Raw genomic sequence first — 18,762 nt, forward strand, 5'->3', positions numbered from 1 at the left:
GAATCACGATTTTGGATAAAAGCATGAGCAAATTGGAAAAAAAAATGATAATTTGGGAATAATGCTACTTATTTGTGGAAAAGGTTCGAAATCTGCTACGATTAGGGTTACAAAGTTTTGTCATATGCAATAAGCAATGAAATTACAGTTCTTTCCATGTGCTTGTTCTTTCCTTAAATTTCATACATCAGTACACATACTGCTTGGATGTACTGAGTGGCCTTCCTGGCTCCAGTGGTGGGCCACATGGCCCAAATATCATCCATTAATTTTTCCATCCTGCTTGAAACCCAGGACTTTTGGAGCTCCTGTATTTTGGCAGTCATCCATTCAGCATCAGCCTACTTATGATTAAAAAATTATAAGTCTGGGTTTGTGAAAACCACAGGTATGATCTCCTGTAAGTGATGGATTTTTTGTGGAACCAGTGTTAATAATGATGATTGCGGTGGTGTGTACTAAAAGATGCATCATCTTAGAGTTAGCAGCAATGTGATGAATGATCCAAAATCCCATACTATGTCAAAGTTCCCATCCTTCAAGTGAAAAATACCTTTAATTCCATGTATATCAAACTTCCAACTTGTTGCTTTAAAGTTCTAGCACATAGCTTATTGTAATGTTGATTTCAGAGAATCTGTTTGGCCTGATGGAAAACTAGCTCCACCACCTCCTGAAAGAGATGTTAACATTAAAATGAGAACACGAGTTGCTGCTAGGATGTCAATGCTGGCCAGCATATCAGGTAATATCTTGCTTTTCTCTACAGCGATTTATTTTATGATAAAGTATGCATTAGCGTGTTGTTGTATGGGAGGGAAAGAGGGTATGTGCTGATCTTTGTCGCATATGTTATAGTAGTATGTATATATCATGAGGATTACTTTTTTCTCCAGATGAACTAAAAGCCATTTTGGGTAGTCAAACAACTGCACGTGGGGTACTTGGTGTTTATGACACTGTTCAGTGGCCTGCACTGAATAAGAGGCTTGTGTATGTACTCATTGAAGGATTTATTGAGTCCCTCCTATCAAATCAAAACAAGATTCCTCCATTACTTAGGTAAGTATTTAATCATGTTTTATGTATATATAAGCAGCTAAGGTGACTTATCTTTTTAGCAGACTGAAAATATATTAGTAAGTTTTTGTTCAGTACCACTAAAATTGATTTACAGTAGTACCAACACATTGAACAGGGCGGACCAAATTCTTGGGAATAGAAATTCAGGGTGAGTGCTAGCACACTACTGTATTTCTGAATTGATCACTAAATATGTTAGCAAGATTTTAAGTATTAGGCATCATAGTTCTATTAGACATAGTTCTTCTTTTTCTGATTACGTTTGGTAAACAATTACACAAACAGTAGTCATGATTTTAAGACTATTATAAGGTAGAGGGTTCATTACAAACTCAGAAGCTCTACAGAAACTCTTGAAGGGTGGGACTGCCCACCTTACTGTCAGTAGTATTAGGTATTACCATATGTAAAGACTTCAGGTTTTGTAGGGCGACTTCCCTATGATTGTGCTGCCTCCTTCAAGTGGATTAGATGGATCTACTAAAGTGAAACGGCTTTTTGGCAACACCTTTTTATTAAAGCATTGGATAAGTTGAAAGTTGGCAAGTTTATATTTTATAACCCTACCTAATTTTTGCAAGTACAGTATTATTTAGTACCTAAGTTCAATAGTTTTGATTTTTAAAGAGTAAAATGAAGTTGCCGTTGCCAGAACCGAGAAAATCACATGAAAGGATGCAAAAACCATTCTTGACGTAAACATATGTTGTCATGAGGCTCCGCCCATCCACCAGGTAGGCAGTTAAGTCACTGACACAGTCCAGTCAACAAATTTGATAATGGCCAGCAGGATGTGGAATTGTCCCCGTGGTTGCAAGAATGCACTTGTGCTACGGCCCACTTTGTATACAAGCAAGAAAACCCATGGCAAGATTCACTATAGCGTGAATAGGTAGATAATTATTTCTATATAAGGGTAATAGTTACTCAGCAACACTCTTCTCATGCTGCAGCGAATAGAAGGCTATAATGTTGAAACATCAGGTAAAACAAAACAGATTGTCTTTTTGTATTCCAGCCCTGAATAGATGTAGATATAACAAATGATCTATAGACTGGCTCATTATGTAGATGAATTACATACATTGAATTATTTACAAAGTAGAAACTACAAATATCAAGAAAATTGAAGAATTCCAAGTTAACAACTTAGTCCCAACAAGGTCTGCTTATTTCCCCCAAAATCCAACATGTAGGCAGAGCTTTGTCTACCTCCTTATTACATCAGCAAGTGAATTGCTGCAATGAACAGGTACCTCCAAGATTTGTCATGGCCTATGTATTTACCCCAGGTGGGAGGCAACCCCAATTGGGTAGACCTTATCTCTTTTGGTCTCTCTTGGCCTTGGTTCTAACAACTGCTATAGAAGTTGCGATGAAACTTCCTCATAATAATAATAATAATGATAATAATTATTAATAATAATATGCTGGAAACAGGCCTTCTTTCAAACATTTTTAATTAAATATATAATGGCAGAATTTACAGAGTTCATTTTATACGGAATTCTCTCAATTCTTCTCATGCCTTTGCTTCTCTGGCACACTGCGTATAAATATCAGTGTGCCAGAGAAGTAAGTCAATAGAAGAATTGAAAGAATTCTGCATAAAATAAACTCTGTAAATTCTGCCATTATATTTAATAATAATAATAATAATAATAATAATAATAATAATAATAATAATAATAATAATAATAATAATAATAATAATAATAATAATAATAATAATAATAATAATAATAATAATAATAATAATAATAATAGAATAATAATAATAATAATAATAATAGTAATAATAATAAATAATAAAATTTTTGACAATAATAATCCTATCAAGGGGACGATGACAAATCCTGTTCGCCAACAATGATATCGCTGAAGCCTAGGATGAGTACTATAGTACTAATGTCAATTAATGAATATGTCATCAGCAAGCAGGCAGAGCCACAGTGAAGAGATGTTTTCCCCATATGTAAACTGATCTTCACTGTGGGTGGAGCCTCGTGACATCATAGGTTAATATTACCATTGTGTTCAAAATCCTTACTTGTGATTTTGATTGCTTTGGCATAGGAAACTCACTTTTACTCTGGTAAGTACCAGAACTATTGAACTTGGGTACTAAGTAATACTTGCAAAAATAAGGTATGATTATAAATTATGCTCTTGCCAACTTTCACCTTTATTTGATGCTTTGATAAAAGAGATGTTGCTGAAAAGCTGTTTCATCGGCTCTGAATCCCTTAGTAACTACTGACATGAATTTTACCGATTGCTTCAAATAGAATGGTCTTAATAGTATTGCAGTAGTAGTAACTGCTAGAAGATGAGTTTGCTTATTTGTAGAAAATTTTATTTCTCCTCATCAGGTCTTTTCATTCTGGATCAGCTCGTATAGCAGCAAGAAATGCACCACATACAAGGAAAAATAGGACTGACCGGTGATATATGTAAGTGAAAGTAATTTTTGGGTGATTTCTATTCTTACTCAAAAGTAATGTTCATGGTGGAAAGGCTATTTCTTTTGATAGACCGAGAAAATACGGAGATTATGTACAGTGTATGAATTTTGTAAAAATGAATATTTCCCATTTGTATACAGTTTGTGTAATTTTTAGGGTGAATAAAAAAAAGACCAACATTGCTTTATGACGGGTCATAAAGCATTTACAATACTTGATTCTCAGGGTTCTTGATCGGTAGGTCATAAAATACAACAATCTTCGTAAGCAGTTTGTGGAGGGATTGGTCTTTGATTTTAATAGTATACATTTCTCGCTAAAGAATTTCCCTGAAGGAGCCTCAAAATTTGAAAGGAGGTTATAGAGTATTATAGAGGTTCCAGTTTAAATTTCCCAATATACAGTTTGCAGTTGTGTTTAGCTGAGAGTTGAACATTCAAAAATAATGTTATTGTCAAAGAATAAGATTTGAGTAACAGAATTAGAAAATATGCTAATGATGCGTATCATATTTGTTTGAATTGTTATAAGTTAAAGTATACTATACAGTACACAAAGAAGGAAATAAACAGAATTCCTCACTGAAACCCATACTTTGATATTGTAATCACTGCATGTCCTCTGCAGAATGCTTTGAAGAAGAGATTCCAAAAATGTTGTTTTATAAATTAGCCACAATGTGGCATAAGTAAATTGGAGATTGGTGGGCTGTAAGTTTTAGTTAGCCAATCTACAGGGTTATTTGTATCATAGTTATTTTTACTTTGTAAATGGAATGTTTTAAGAATACAGAAATCTTATTTGTCTAGTCTTTATATGTTTATAGGATACTTGTATATGAATATGGTCATTGGAACGAAGAATGAGACATTGAATATAAAATTGGTGTTTGCACAGCAAGCATATAAAACTAATTTATTCCCTTTAAAGAGGCACTAAGAATATATTGTAAATTATATGCAAGAAATAACATTTTACTAATGGGTGTTCCGACTTTGTATGTCATAAGTGCAGTAGGCAATACTATAATCATTATCACTATGTATTACGGTTTTCATTTTCTTTCAGTTTTTACGCATTTAAGGATAATTATGAATAACGTACTATGTCCGTTTAGGCATATGTGGCCTTTCCGAGTCTTTCTTTTCAAGAATGTTTCATGAATATGCTTTGTCAATCTGGTACAATAATCAATTGTTTTTTAATTTGTACGTTTGAGGTCAGAATCAGGATGAAGTCCATATATTTTTTGCGTACTGAATTATTCTCTTTGGGTTGCTTTTCCAGCAAAACTGTGTGACTGTTGTTAAGCCATTCCATCCAGGCTACTTTCTTGGAAGAATGAGGAAGTTTGGCCTAACCCCTGTCTTGCAGGCATCCTTTTCTTGGGAAACTGTGGTGGTTGCCTGATCCTTTCCCTCTGGGCTTCTTTCCAAGAGAAATTGTGCGATGGTTGCTTCATCTCCTTCTGCCAGGCTACCTTCCCTGAGAAACTGTGATGTTTCATAATCCCTTTCCCATAGACTACATTCTGAGAGAAATTGTGTGATGGTTGCATGGCTTCTCTCCTCCCAGTTTTTCCAAAGAAACTATGGGATGGTTGCATTATGTCTTCCCACCAAGCTACTTTCCCAGAGAAACTGTGTGATGGTTTCTTAACCTCTTTCTCTAATTTACTGTTCGATATCTCAGTGCAGCACTTTTTTATCTTTAAGAAAATATTTGAAGGGCATTTGATTTTTTCCTTGTTTCTGTATAAAAAAAAATGAAATGTAGATGTAAGTAATGGTTAACTCTAAGAAAACTTCAAAGCTTTATTTTTCTGTTTTTCCATACTCTGACACATAGCAAAATTAAAGTACAGAACACTTCAGTACAGTGTACTGTTGGAAAAAATTCACAGTATTTTGATTATTGACAAAATGGCAAAAAAGTCTGGTTCTATATCCTGGATTAGAAGTTGTACTAACAAAGACCACCTAATGCTTAAGGATTTATTCCTGACAAAGCCAGTTTTTATCTTTTTAGTTCTTGTTTTGCATAAAGTTTGATAAATATAGAGTAAATGGTCATGGAAGAATGTTAGAACTTGGTTTTATGAATTATAAGTGATTAATACAATATAGCAAGGATCTTTAAAGTTGTGAATTAATAACTAACATGGTTTTGTTGAAAATAAGTTTCAATTTTTTTTTTGGATGCCACTGGAATTGTCCCTTGGGGTCCAGTACTATTGCCCCATCTTTTTACACTTTTCTGGAAAGATATAAATCTTGCCATATTTTATTAACAGACTAAGAAATTAAATGTAAGGCTCAAATGCTAATGAAAATGTTAAAAATTGAAATTTAACCATGAAAGAAACTTTGAGGGGGGAAAAGGTCGGTCAAATTTGTTTACAGCAGAACTCTCACCTTTGATTGAGCAAAAATACTAAGCTTTAGTTATTATTGATCCATTTGTGTAACATATTACTTCGTGCTGTCACTTTAAAGCTAAAGAGTTGAACTCTGTCATGATGCTTGAAAATGCCAAAATTGATATCAGAGTACGTATAAGTTACCTCAGTGAAAAAATGTTTGTTACATAAATAAAAATTGTGGATAAATTTAAGAAAAGATACACTATCCAATTTTGTGTTTGCACAGTGTAAAGGTATGATGATTTTTTTTCCAATGATATTCAATTAATTACTACAGTATCTTAAGTTGCATAGATACCATACAACGCATTAAGAAAGTTTAAATTAGGTAAATCTACAAGTAAGTGGCATGATTTTGCTGAGTAGAGTTACAGTTTGCACTCACTTTTTTTAAAAATTCACCGTGAATCAGAATATAAAGCAGTCTCAATGACGACAGAACCATCCATATGTGACATATTCAAATTTTTTCATGTTTTTTTTTTTATATCAAATAGCAAATTTATTTTTAAAATGTCTGTTTAGAATGACTATAGGCGTCAGAATCTCAAGGGTTGAAAAATGGATGAAAACCATATTTGTCATCATAATCTCAAAGGGTTAATTTAAATCTTAATGTTTATTATGATAAGGTAACAGGCATTTCTGTTCAGGAATATGAAAATTTCCATGAGATATGTAATGCAACTTGTTATTGAATGGGAATTATGATAATACTAATACTATTAATATTTTAATATAGTATTATGTATCAGGATGTGTTGTTAGGAATAAATATTTAGTGCATCAGGAATAAGTTAACATTTATAAATTACAAATGTTACAGAATTTAGAATTATTGGGTAACCTCACCAGTATGTAGTTTAAAGTTTAAAGATGAATTTTGGTGAAAAAGGGTTGAGTTCTGGTACAATGCACAATAACCTGAATAAAATTAATTGACAATGAACTTCAAGAATGGAAAAACTTTTAAGAAATGTTATCAGATTCTCCATCTTCAGTGAACCCAATTACTGTATATAGAATTTTTAAAGAGCTAATAAAATTTAAGTTTTTCATTGATAAAACAAATCATTTGGGCCAGCCCTGTTAGAGGTAATAAATTAACTTAGTGATTGGGTTGAATCATGGTCAGAACATAATTTAATTTTCTTAAATAATATATTCTGGAAAAAGATAGATATTCATTTCATTGGTAGGGTATACAGCGTACATATTATTATATATGCCTGCCATTGATTATACAAAAAACAAGGAAAAAATTAAATTTGCAATTTTTCTTAAGTATTATCAGTTTAGAAAGTTTAATGGTCGCTACTTTTTCTGGACGGTAAAAGTGAACCAACTACCAGACATCAGACAATCCTAGTGCTACCCAATGTCAGAATATGTATTGGTGCTACAGATTGTCATTGAACATCTTCAGAATCTCAAGAACTGGGATTTGCATGATGCCCTTTGATGTCATCAAAATCTCAAAGCGGTAGAAAAGTGTTGCGCTCTAAAGAAATATGTGATTATTATAGGAGAAGACTTTTGATAATGCATAAAAAAATTTATGCTCCAACTACTTAGCTTCAAGGCACTTTAATCAGGCATTTTTTATATACACCAACTGTAGGGAATAGATCATCACATTACTATATGATAATGTTAAAATGACAAGGACCAAAATGGAAATAAAACATTGGGACAGTGAAATTAATAATTGAATGTTTATACTGATCTTTCAGTAATGTAATTACTTGAATGGTTGACATTCTTCTTTTATTTTACTCCCCTATTTTTTAGTATTATATAAAAAGCAAACCATTTGTCTGTTTTTTGCACATTCTGTGCTGATGACTTTGAAAGTTTGAGAAATTCTACACCTAGTAATTTCTAGATGTGAACAGAATACTATAGGAGATCTTGCCTGGTTTCAGCATAAGTGACTTAAATTTCACTTAGTCAGAAGAAATATCCTTCTAAGCCTTCTTTTCAAGTCTCCAAGCAATTCAGAGAGATATGCAATTGTTAGCCCTAGGTAGATTTCAATCCATGCACATGAGAAACTTCCTTTGCAATTGTCAGAATTAGTTGGCACATTTCCTTTGCAGTTGTCAGAACATTTCCTTTGTAGTTGTCAGAACATTTCCTTTGCAGTTGTCAGAATTAGTTGGAACATCCTATAGACATTATCAAAATTGTAGTGGTATCTCGATTCCAGTTACAGTCGCCATAACTTCCACAACATTTGCTTATAGAGAGCTTTGTAAAGTTCATATCCTAAGATAATATCATCTGTCCTGATTTAGTTAGGTCATCAGGCCAAAACTGGACCAGTCTAGTAAAACCTTGCCAGCTAATAAATGGCTGCTTTTTCAATAGTACGACCTCTTTGCGACACCTTAGTCTGTAGAGTAAAAACATTCATAGGATGAGTCACCCTAGTTCTATCACAGTCCAAAGGGACTTTACCAATGTACGTATCCTCAGTAGAGTGGGTAATCCAAGATTTGGAAAATTTTGTAACAAGAAGCATTTTGTAGGGCCACAGTCTTTCCTTTACTTTAACGAAATAGAATGGGCCTGTGAGTAGTGCTTTCATCACTTTAGCTACTTTGTAAGGGTAGTTCCGTAAATGTTCCTTGCATTGTGTCCTCTAGGCATTACTAAGGTTGTTTGCAGAGTCCTTTTTGGCCCCTTGTTGTACCCACTTTTTAGCCTTTTACTTTACTTCGGTTCCCACTTCCTTTTAGCTTGTTATCCATCCACTCCAACTCCATCTTTTTACTGTAAGTGCTGATTGGCTGAAAGAGCTCCAGTGCCTGGCCTGAAGGCCAATTTTTTATAAACCATACCATTACCTTAGCTACCCTTTCTCTGAATTGCATTTTGGGTATTGTAAGTACTATCCCTCCCTTGACTTGTATTTGTAGTATGCTTTTAGTACTGGTTTCTCTCCTTACTTCTTATGACTTAGAGCAGTTGTTCCTCTGTAACTTGGTCATCCAAACAAACCATGAGATTGGCAAAGAAAGGTAGGGTCTTCATCAGGATCATTTGGAAGGATAGGCAGGCCTGCCTCCGGGTCTCATCCTGAATGTAGATGAATGGGAGTTCCCTCATCTCCTTCATGATTTGTTCAGGTGTCTTGGTGATCCTCTTTGCAGTCAAGGGCCACAATCTCTGCCCCACAATAAGGACAATTAACACAATTATGTATTTGGTTAAGTCAAAGTACCTTGCTGGTGATATTGGCAACTGAAGAGCCAAAATCCTATGCACATTCTTAGGCTTGGAAACCGGCTCCTTCACACTTTTACTGTGCTTGGAGACATGTTAAAGACATTAACATCACTGCCTGTGCCTCTTCGTAAGCATGTGGTTTCTAAAGTTGTGATTTGGGAGGGTGTTAGAGCAGATTTTTTATATCACATCACATCTAGTTTTAAATTATTTCACAAGGCAAATATCTTCAATTAGTTTTTCAAGGTAGGGTACTCTAATCACCTTCCTGGTAATTAAACTTTAGGCTATACAGTATTAAGGTTTGTACTTTGTAGGAATGAATAAAACTTTGTAAAGCACTTTTTTCCTTTATAAATGTAAGTTATCTTCATACTTTCAAGTCCCTCCTCCCTTTCCTTTGATTGAAGATTGAAACTAGGTAAGCAGTGAGGAAACAGTGATTCTTACTCCATTAAGTGCTATGTCTCTCCTTCTTTAGTCAGTCAGTCTGTAGCACAGTAACATGCTCAAGTATTGTAAAGGGGTTATATCTTTAAATCCAAAAATTGAAAATAAACTTTTATTGGTGTCTTTACTCCTGTGCATCATATTTGAGAGAGAGAGAGCTAAATTTTCATCATCATGGGCTTGTTTTTATTAAATGTAGTCAGTGTTTGCTGAACTTTTAGAGTAAAATGCATATCAGAATTGTTATATTTTTTTTAGTGCATTTTCCTCTTAACAAGTAAAACATCAACTAGTAATGTTGATCCTGTTACTAAAACCACAATAACAGATACCTTGTGCCAATGAATATCAAATGTGCATAGATTTGTATTTATATAGAACATTGCAATGTAGCATTGGAATCATTTGTCATCAAACTAGAAATTTATTGCTTAGGAAGTTCTTTATTAACTCAGAAGGAATCAGTTACTACATTCAAGGAGTCTGGATCCAAAGCTCCTTTATTAATGGCATATCAAGTTTATTAAAAGGGCAATGACTTGAGTACTTTCAAGGATGAACCAATCAGTGTGTAATTTACTCCTGAAAAGCCTCATCTCCCTCCAGTGACTCGTATATAACACATTCCTCATGTGTATGTTATAGCCTCCTAGCTTTATTCATTGAGAGTTCTGTCTTGTTGACATGTACTGAAGGGGAATTCCTTTCTATCCTGTCAAATTTTTATATGCATCAAAACTTTAATTATTTCTGTACTGATATAATGTCTAGAGATGGAGTGTTGTGCCAGCTATGTATAATTCATGTCAGTTGTACAGTATTGATGATATTAAATGAACTTCATAAAAAGGTATCAGTAGTTCTTACATTTTGTAGTCTTTTTATGGAGGCCTCTCTCACAATTCTGAATTATTGTTATACATGTATATTAGGAGGTTTTTTGAATTATTGTTATCAGTGCAAACTAGGAGCCTTTATTTTTCGGTGTCTTCTCATGTTAGATTTCACTCTTATGCTCATGATTAGATAGAGGCTTTGCTTTACACTTTTAAATGAAATTTTAACCACACTGTGATGAATTATCATATAATGGTTGTAATAGTCCTTAAACTGACACAATTGAAATTCGCAACCCACTGTTATACTTAGCGCCAATGAATTTCCTTTTTACCATCACAATACTATAGGTTTTGTAACAAGAGTAAGCCTTTGTGTATTAATTTGCAATAAGAAAATAAGCTTCTCTCTCCAACCTTCTCTGTTTTTATAGCATTTCATTTTTAAATGTTCTGTTTTCAGAAAATTAGTTTTTGTACTACCTCTTAAATTGTCATTAGTGCATGAACTTCTCTGAACCTGTATTTAAGCATTAACATTATTATTTCTTATTTAAACCTATGTTGTGATAATAGAGTATGTATATATAGATTACATGTATATTGTGCTTTTAGTGAGACTGGTTTCAGAATCAAGTGTGATACTTCAGAGTTCTTATACCAAGTCACATTGAGGACAGTTGCACTTTATGCCTGTCTGTTAATTTGGTAAAAGTTGAGGCTGTGCAGTCAAATCTAGTACGTCTAGTACCTAGTGATTTTTTTTATTGTAGAAGTACAGATGTTTGTACTAGGTTTGCTTGTTGAGCTAAAGGATGTTTATTGAGCATAATCTCTGAAAGATGTTAGTCATCTTGTGATGACATTTTAATGTTAAGGTAAAGTTTTTTTTTTTACTGTCTCATAGCACAAGTTATATTTTTAAGAAAATTATATCCTATTGGTAAAAGTTGCCTTTATTCAGAAACGTGTGCAAATATGGGTTAATATCTGGCCGGTTATTCAGTTAATTCAGGTTTTGAGCAAAATTCATTGTGAATTTTATGAATACCATACATTAATGAATTTATAAAATGAAATTTGATGTGAATATATAAGAGGAAAGCAGTATCAAATATATATTAAAGAGGTATTCATTGCTGTAGCAGGGTCTTGATGGAAAAGTAATTTGGACAGATTCAGTATTTCCTTTCATAGTCAAAAGATGAGTAGTTCTGTATTCTCTGCATATGCTTAGCTGTCTTTATCACCGTATTCATAGTAATAGTTAATTTTTGAAAAGTATAATTTTAATAAACTAGTACTTTGTCATTCTAACTTGACAGTAATTTTCAAGATATGATGCCCTCTTGAAGCAGTTTGGAAATTTACTAACAAAGAATTTTTCAAATTGATCTTTGATATTGGTTTTAGTAGTGTTAGTCTTGAGCATTACTACTTAGTGAATTTGAGAGTAACACTTCATATTTAGTGTACTAACCAGGCTGTGATCATAAAGTAGTACACTAATTTTATTGATTAGTTTACCAGACCATTGAGCTTCAAAAAAGTCCTCTTAAAGCTAGCCATACGCTAGTTACTTGTTTTCCTTTATTTAAAGTAGTACAGACAACTCATTCTCTGTATCTGTATAACCACCTAAAGCAGTGTTAGCAAAGTATTTTTGAATGCACCATCTGGCCGTCTTTGTGAATACTGTACTTTGCTTTAGAACCCTGGCTATAGCTTACTCCCTTTTGACTTACTGAAAATATCTGTTTGTGAAGACTCCTGTTAACTTAAACCTCTGCCTGTTGTGAAACTTACTGTATAATTAATTGTCTCTTGAACACATACAAGGTATAGGCTTGTGCACTGCTATTTTCTGTTTGCCAACTCAAGTGGTCTTTTGAATTTCTAGTGCCTTTCAACGAGTGTTTTTGATTACTCATTTTTTACAATTCATTAACAGAGAAAAAACATTTATTGCTTCATTTTATTTTAGTGTGTAATCTTTTACAAATTTCATACTTTTACAAAATGGTATTTTGATTACAGCAAGATATATTTTAAGAATAATTTTCCAATACTCTTTCATAATCCTTTTTGTATGCAAACATTTGTATTTCACTATAGTTGGTAAGCACTGTATTACTCCTCCTCAATTCCTTCTTGTATAGTTGTGAACAGTAGTTGCAAATGTAACTCTCAAGCTTTTGCGTAAACTTCTTTTTAAGCTGGTTCTTATTTCTCATGTTGTGAATGAATTTTGATGGATGCATTTCTTTCAAAAGGTTAAAAGATTATAGACAATTATCTGTTAATTGTATAACAGAGGTATTTGGACCAAATTGATACACTATAGCATGCTGTTGTCATAACCAGTTGTAAATATTGTACCTTTGAATATAGAAATATTGTCTTAAAAGATTAATGTGTGTTGTATACACATTGCTTGTTATTTGTCCTTTAGATTAGGGAGTGATATTTGTTAAGAATGTAAAACATGATTTCATTTGAGTCAAAACTGGAAGTTTTAAAATCCTATGATTAATTCTCAAGCAGCCAGTCCGAGAAGGTAAAACTTTATGATCAGAAAATATATTTTTTAAAAAAGTGTTTAAATTGTGAAGCATAACCAGGTGCTGGAGAATTTCCCCTTATGTTAAGACTGCAGGTTTGTTAGTTATGAAAAATACAAATTAGTTTTAAAATTTTCATTTTTTTGTCATAAATGGCTTAGGTTTTTATGAAAAATTTTATTACTGCATTTTCATGTATGATTATTTAATTATTATTTAAAACTAGAACAACCTAAAAGACAATCAACCTGGGAAAGAAAGAATCCACTGAACTGAAAGTCCATTAATGTGGAAAAGAGAAAGAAAAACTAACAAGAGCAAAACAGAGGTAGTCTAACAAATAAACAAAATGTAAATATAATACGTACTGTGTTTGTGAATAGCTGCAGAAGTTAAAAAAAAAACAAAGGCAAAAGGCATTTTGAAATAATGTTAGTTTATTTTATACATAACCATAACAGTGGCATTTGCATTTTTATGCTTACTCCTGACCAGATTCAAGTAGCTTCAAGAAATACTTTAGTGTAACTATCTCTTTTAAGCTGCTCTTTTTATTTTTATTTTTGTTTTTTCTTTTAAAGGTAAATTACAGCCATAACTCACACTCCTGAAAATCATCAGTTTTGATATTGCCTATATCTATCATGATTTTAATTTGTATAATTATAAATGATGCCCACGTTTATTTCTTCTTGCCTTTGTAACATTATTATGTCTCCTTAAAATGGATGAAGTTGTATTGGAATATAGCAGGAAAAGTTTTGAAAAGTAAAGTAGTAAGACTAGTATCACTTACAAACCCTAGGTGTTTATTTAATCTTCACTTATATTTATTTTTTTAGTAGTTAGCCAATAGATTTGTAGTCTGAGAGAAAAATATATAGAATTGATTAATTGCAAGACATGATTTTACCAGAGTGCTCCCATAGTTGAAATATAATGGCCTGATTCATATACTGTAGTTTGGCCAAGTTTGGTAGTTAATAGCTGTATTGTAATGTTTTAATTTGTTACTAAAATAGCACTTTACACCATTTGTATGCCATACTCAGAACTGGTGAAAATAGGACTTTGAGAATACACTGTACTTTCAGTAACTTCCAATTGATTATACATATATACTGTTCACAAACTTTTTTATTTTACTTGTGGCTGTCACTCCTATACGATGGTTAACTGAAAAACTCATGGTCATAAAATATGATGCCTTAGCATCATATTTTTATCTCTTGAAAGTGCTTTGCAACCATTTTTTCCATTGTTATTTTCAATTTGAGATTGGAGTTGCTATTATTTTTCCATTTATTCTAGATTGTTTGGGTGGTGGAAATATTTTCCCCTTTCATGGATCTTTATGAATTCTCAGATGCCACCAGTTCTGGAATAAGAAGTTGGCTGCTCACTGGCAAGTGGTGCACAGGTGGTACTTGGATAGGTGTCCTTACACCTTTTTAAGTTCCTCGTTAGACGAGTTGTTTATGTGCTAACTTACCGATTTGATAGTCCCAGATTCAATTCCTCGCTCTGCCAACATAGTCAGAGGAATTTGTTTCTGGCAATTAGAAATTAATTTCTCGATATAATGTGGTTTTGATCCCACAATAAGCTGTAGGTCCCGTTGCTAGGTAACCACTAGGTTCCTAGCCACGTAGAAATATCTAATTTTTCGGGCCAGCCTTAGGAGAGTGTTAAAACAGCTCAGTGGTATGCTAAACTAAGATATACTTAACTTTTACACCTTTTTAAGCAACTGCTGGTAGGCTCACTTATCATTTGTCTGCCAACTAATTCACAGCTCTGCTTTTTTCACCAATTTTTAATTTTCAAAATTGTCTGAGGCAATTTTGTAGATTGTGATGTTTAAATATTTGTGATTGAACAACAGAGCTGGTTCTAAGTAGTTAAGGATCTTTGGTGAATACCTTGCTGTTTCAGCAGGTGATTGGTTGGCTGCAACGATTGACTAGTTCATCAGTAAATGGTATTTTGCAACTGACTTAAGTGCATGTTTCCACTCAGAAAAGGTTTTTTTTTTTGTCTTGGTATTAAGTATTTTCATGGATTATGGTCTAGAATGTAAGGTTTTATTGTAAGTTATAAAATAGAGTTAGAGCAATTAATTTAAATTAATATGTTGTTGCATAGAGCAATTATTTTTTTATATATTATTGCATTTTTTCTCTTTGCCCTTGTTTTTGGACCATTTGTATAAGACTGTAGTGCTGTTTTGTTAAGATATTTGATTAAGTAACTTCCTTAATTTTGCTTAAGTAATTATATGAAATATGTTTTCCATTTTTTATTTAATGGTGGTACCACTTATGTTCCAGTATTTTCCGTCATGCCTCATTGTAGGTGTCTCAGACTGCCAGGTAAACTCTGCAACAGTTTTATGGCCAGTTTTCATAAATATCCTAGTCATCTCAGTAATTCTTGTTTTTGTCAGGTTTGTTCTCTTAATGTGGTATCTGCTGTGATTGCCCCTGTTCTCAATAACCCTAGTACTATTTGAACTGTAGGCATTTGAAGAAGAATTCCAGTTGATCAGTGGAAAGTCGTCAGCTGTCCCTGGTGCTAGTTGATGTTTCAGGCCCATTCTTCTAATTTGGACAGTATTGGAATACATCTTCAAATATGTACATATTAATGATATGGAGGTAAGAAAAATTGCAAAATTCAAGAGCCTAAAAATGAAATCAAACATTGTACTGACTTTTAAGGAAGGACAGTACAGGCAGTCCCCGGGTTACGACGGGGGTTACGTTCTTGAGACGCGTCGTCACCCGAAAATCGTCGTAAGCCGGAACGACGTTTGGAAATATGTCTTAAACTAATAAAAAGTTATAAAAACCTTACTTGTAATCCTTTGGTTACACTACATGTTGTTTCCTGTAGTTTTATGTACAACCTGGAGTTATTTTCATAAAAAAAATGCTGGTTCTTGAAGGTAAAAACTATTGTAATCCTCTGGTGACACTACATTCTTGAAGTTTTATGTACAACCTTGAGTGATTTTGCCAAATCTTGAGGGCTACAAGAACAGTTGATTACTATTTACGTATCATATAGACTAATTAAAGTAAACGTATCTTTAAATAGGCTTATATATTAGTATCAACAAAACATTTCCTGGCATGAGTCAGAGGCAGTTTAATGAAACGAACACTTCTCTGTCCTATCTTTTCAGAAAATAAAAGTTACGTCAATCCCCGATCTCTCTCTCTCTCTCTCTCTCTCTCTCTCTCTCTCTCTCTCTCTCTCTCTCTCTCTCTCTCTCTCTCTCTCTCTCTCTCTGATCAAATTACACTGGAACCTTGACATACGATTGCCCTAATATACGAATGTTTTGAGATACAACAGAACAGAAAATTTGCGAAAATATATGCTTTGATATACAACGAAATATTTGAGATACGATTTTGCGATGAGTGATAGTTGTATAGGCGACTGATAAATGGCGTTCAGTCTGTTTGTTTGTTGGTGCTGCATTGTTAACATGTTGTTCAGTTCATTGTATTTGTGCCTATTTTTTGTGTTTTGTCTATTTTATTATTAACCATGGGTCCCAAAGCTAAAGACAAAGCAGGTGATAAGAAAAAACCCAAGAAAATGATTTCGATGGAAGCAAAACATGAAATTATAGCAAAGCATGAACGTGGCGTTCATGCTTTGGCAAACGAGTATGGTCGAAATCCTTCTACAATATCCACGATCATCAAGCAGAAGGAAGCTATAAAAACTTCCAAAGGCATCACCATTATTTCTAAACTACGAACTGATTAAAAAAAATAAATAAAAATTAGTTTAGCAATGTTATTTCATTTGTGTTTATTACGTAGTTATTAGTGTACATACGTAAATAAAGAGAAAACAAATCGTTCCCTGCCACCCTTCCCTACCTCCTCCCCCTGCTGGCCTCACGTCATCTTTCGTTGTGGTAAGTAAAATTCCTTTCTTTTTTTTATTGATTTTATTAACATTTATTATCATTTATCACATTGCTATGTTATTTTTTCATTATCTGTGTTATTACTCGTTTATTTGTGTATAAATTGTGTATATTATATGTAATTTAGCTCTGTTTAGGTGTGGTTTCATAGCGCTAGAACGGATTAATACATATTACATTATTTTAAATGGGAAAAAATGCTTTGAGATACAACTGTTTTGATATACGACGATGGTAACGGAACAAATTAAATTCGTATGTCAAGGTTCCAGTGTACTGGATAATGTCTCTCTTTGGATACTTCGATTTTGCCAAATCTTGAGGGCTACAAGAACAGTTGATTACTATTTACGTATCATATAGACTAATTAAAGTAAACGTATCTTTAAATAGGCTTATATTATTAGTATCAACAAAACATTTACTGGCATGAGTCAGAGGCCGTTTAATGAAACGAACACTTCTCTGTCCTTAACTCGAGCGTCGGAAGACGCCTCTCTCTCTCTCTCTCTCTCTGGAATTTGCGTTGTAATGTAACCAGAAACTTCGTTTTGTTATTATTACTGGAAACAAGCAATGATTTTTTCATTATTTGCGCTTTTGGACTGTTGTATGTAAACTTTGCTCATCGCAAGCTAGTATGTATTCATTCGCTCGGAAACTAGTTCCGCATATGAGGCGTCACTAAAAAACATAGAAAAATATGACATAAAAAGTGTCGAAAATCATCATAACCTCAAAATTTTTGTTGTAATCTAACCAGAAACTTATTTTTTTTATATACTGTGCTAAACTATAAAGGATTTTTATCATAGTATGCGTTTTTTAAAAGCGTCGTTAACTCGGAGCGTCGGAAGCCTCAGCGTCGTAACGTCGGAACAAACGTCGTAACCCAGGGCGGATTTTTCAATTAATATTTAAGAAAAAGCGTCGTAACCTCGGAACGTCGTAAGCCGGAGCCGTCGTAACCCGGGGACCTACTGTATCTTAAGCTTTCTATAAGATTTCAACCAAAATTGCCAAGGACAATCTAGAATCATGTAAAAATTTTGTTGGAGGTCGCCCATACAGAACTTAACAATAAAAATTGTCGGTAGTTCAAAAAACAACCTTTGTAAACTTACAAATCTTATGACTCATAGGTGTAGGTAAGAAAAACAAAACAGAATGTTCTGTTTTGATGAGAACAGAGAACTTGGATAAGAAAGTCTGTTTTCCCTTTTGTGAAATATGTATGCTTCAGATGTAAAATGAAGAGCCATAAAAATAAAGTACAAAATTTTGTCCAGTTAAATGAAGGCAATGTCAGATTTTGCTGAGATTTGAGACAAAAAGCAATTTATACAAAATTTTAAGCTCGAGCAGGGTCAGAAACAAGTCAAGAAAAGTAATTTTATAAAAATGTCAGGCAATAAATATCAAGTTCAGCAGAGTTTATAAATAAATTACAGAAATGTAAGTAGGAATGAATAAATTTTCAACAAACAAGTTCCAATATTTGAAGCATGTTAACATCTAAAAATGAAATGACAAGCACTGTAATAGCAACTGTAAATAGGTGCTATCACAGTTTACTTTCAAGCATGACAAGAAAGATATAAAAAGTGAGTAAACTAAGAATTTATATGGTATAGCAAAGCCTAAAGTGATCTTTGGATGTGAGACTTGGATTTCAATAAGGTAACTAGAACATAAGTTGATTATATTGAAGAACAATTTTTAATTAGTATACATATCCAAGTGTATGATTACTAAAGATTGAATG

The 18,762-nt window shown here is 33.2% G+C and overlaps 1 protein-coding gene across 1 annotated transcript; it reads left to right on the top strand.

The window, feature by feature from the left end:
* Nucleotides 1-632: 632 nt before the first annotated feature.
* Nucleotides 633-2,043, top strand: LOC135215844 (sorting nexin-13-like; the record flags this gene model as incomplete). The annotated part of the gene is given in 3 exon segments (XM_064250796.1): nt 633-745; nt 897-1,062; nt 2,037-2,043. Coding segments are annotated over 3 exon segments (286 nt in total), but the record flags the coding sequence as incomplete, so codon positions are not given.
* Between the last annotated feature and the right edge of the window lie 16,719 nt (nt 2,044-18,762).

Source organism: Macrobrachium nipponense, chromosome 5 (assembly GCF_015104395.2).
Source record: "Macrobrachium nipponense isolate FS-2020 chromosome 5, ASM1510439v2, whole genome shotgun sequence".
Taxonomy (NCBI): Eukaryota; Metazoa; Arthropoda; class Malacostraca; order Decapoda; family Palaemonidae; genus Macrobrachium; species Macrobrachium nipponense.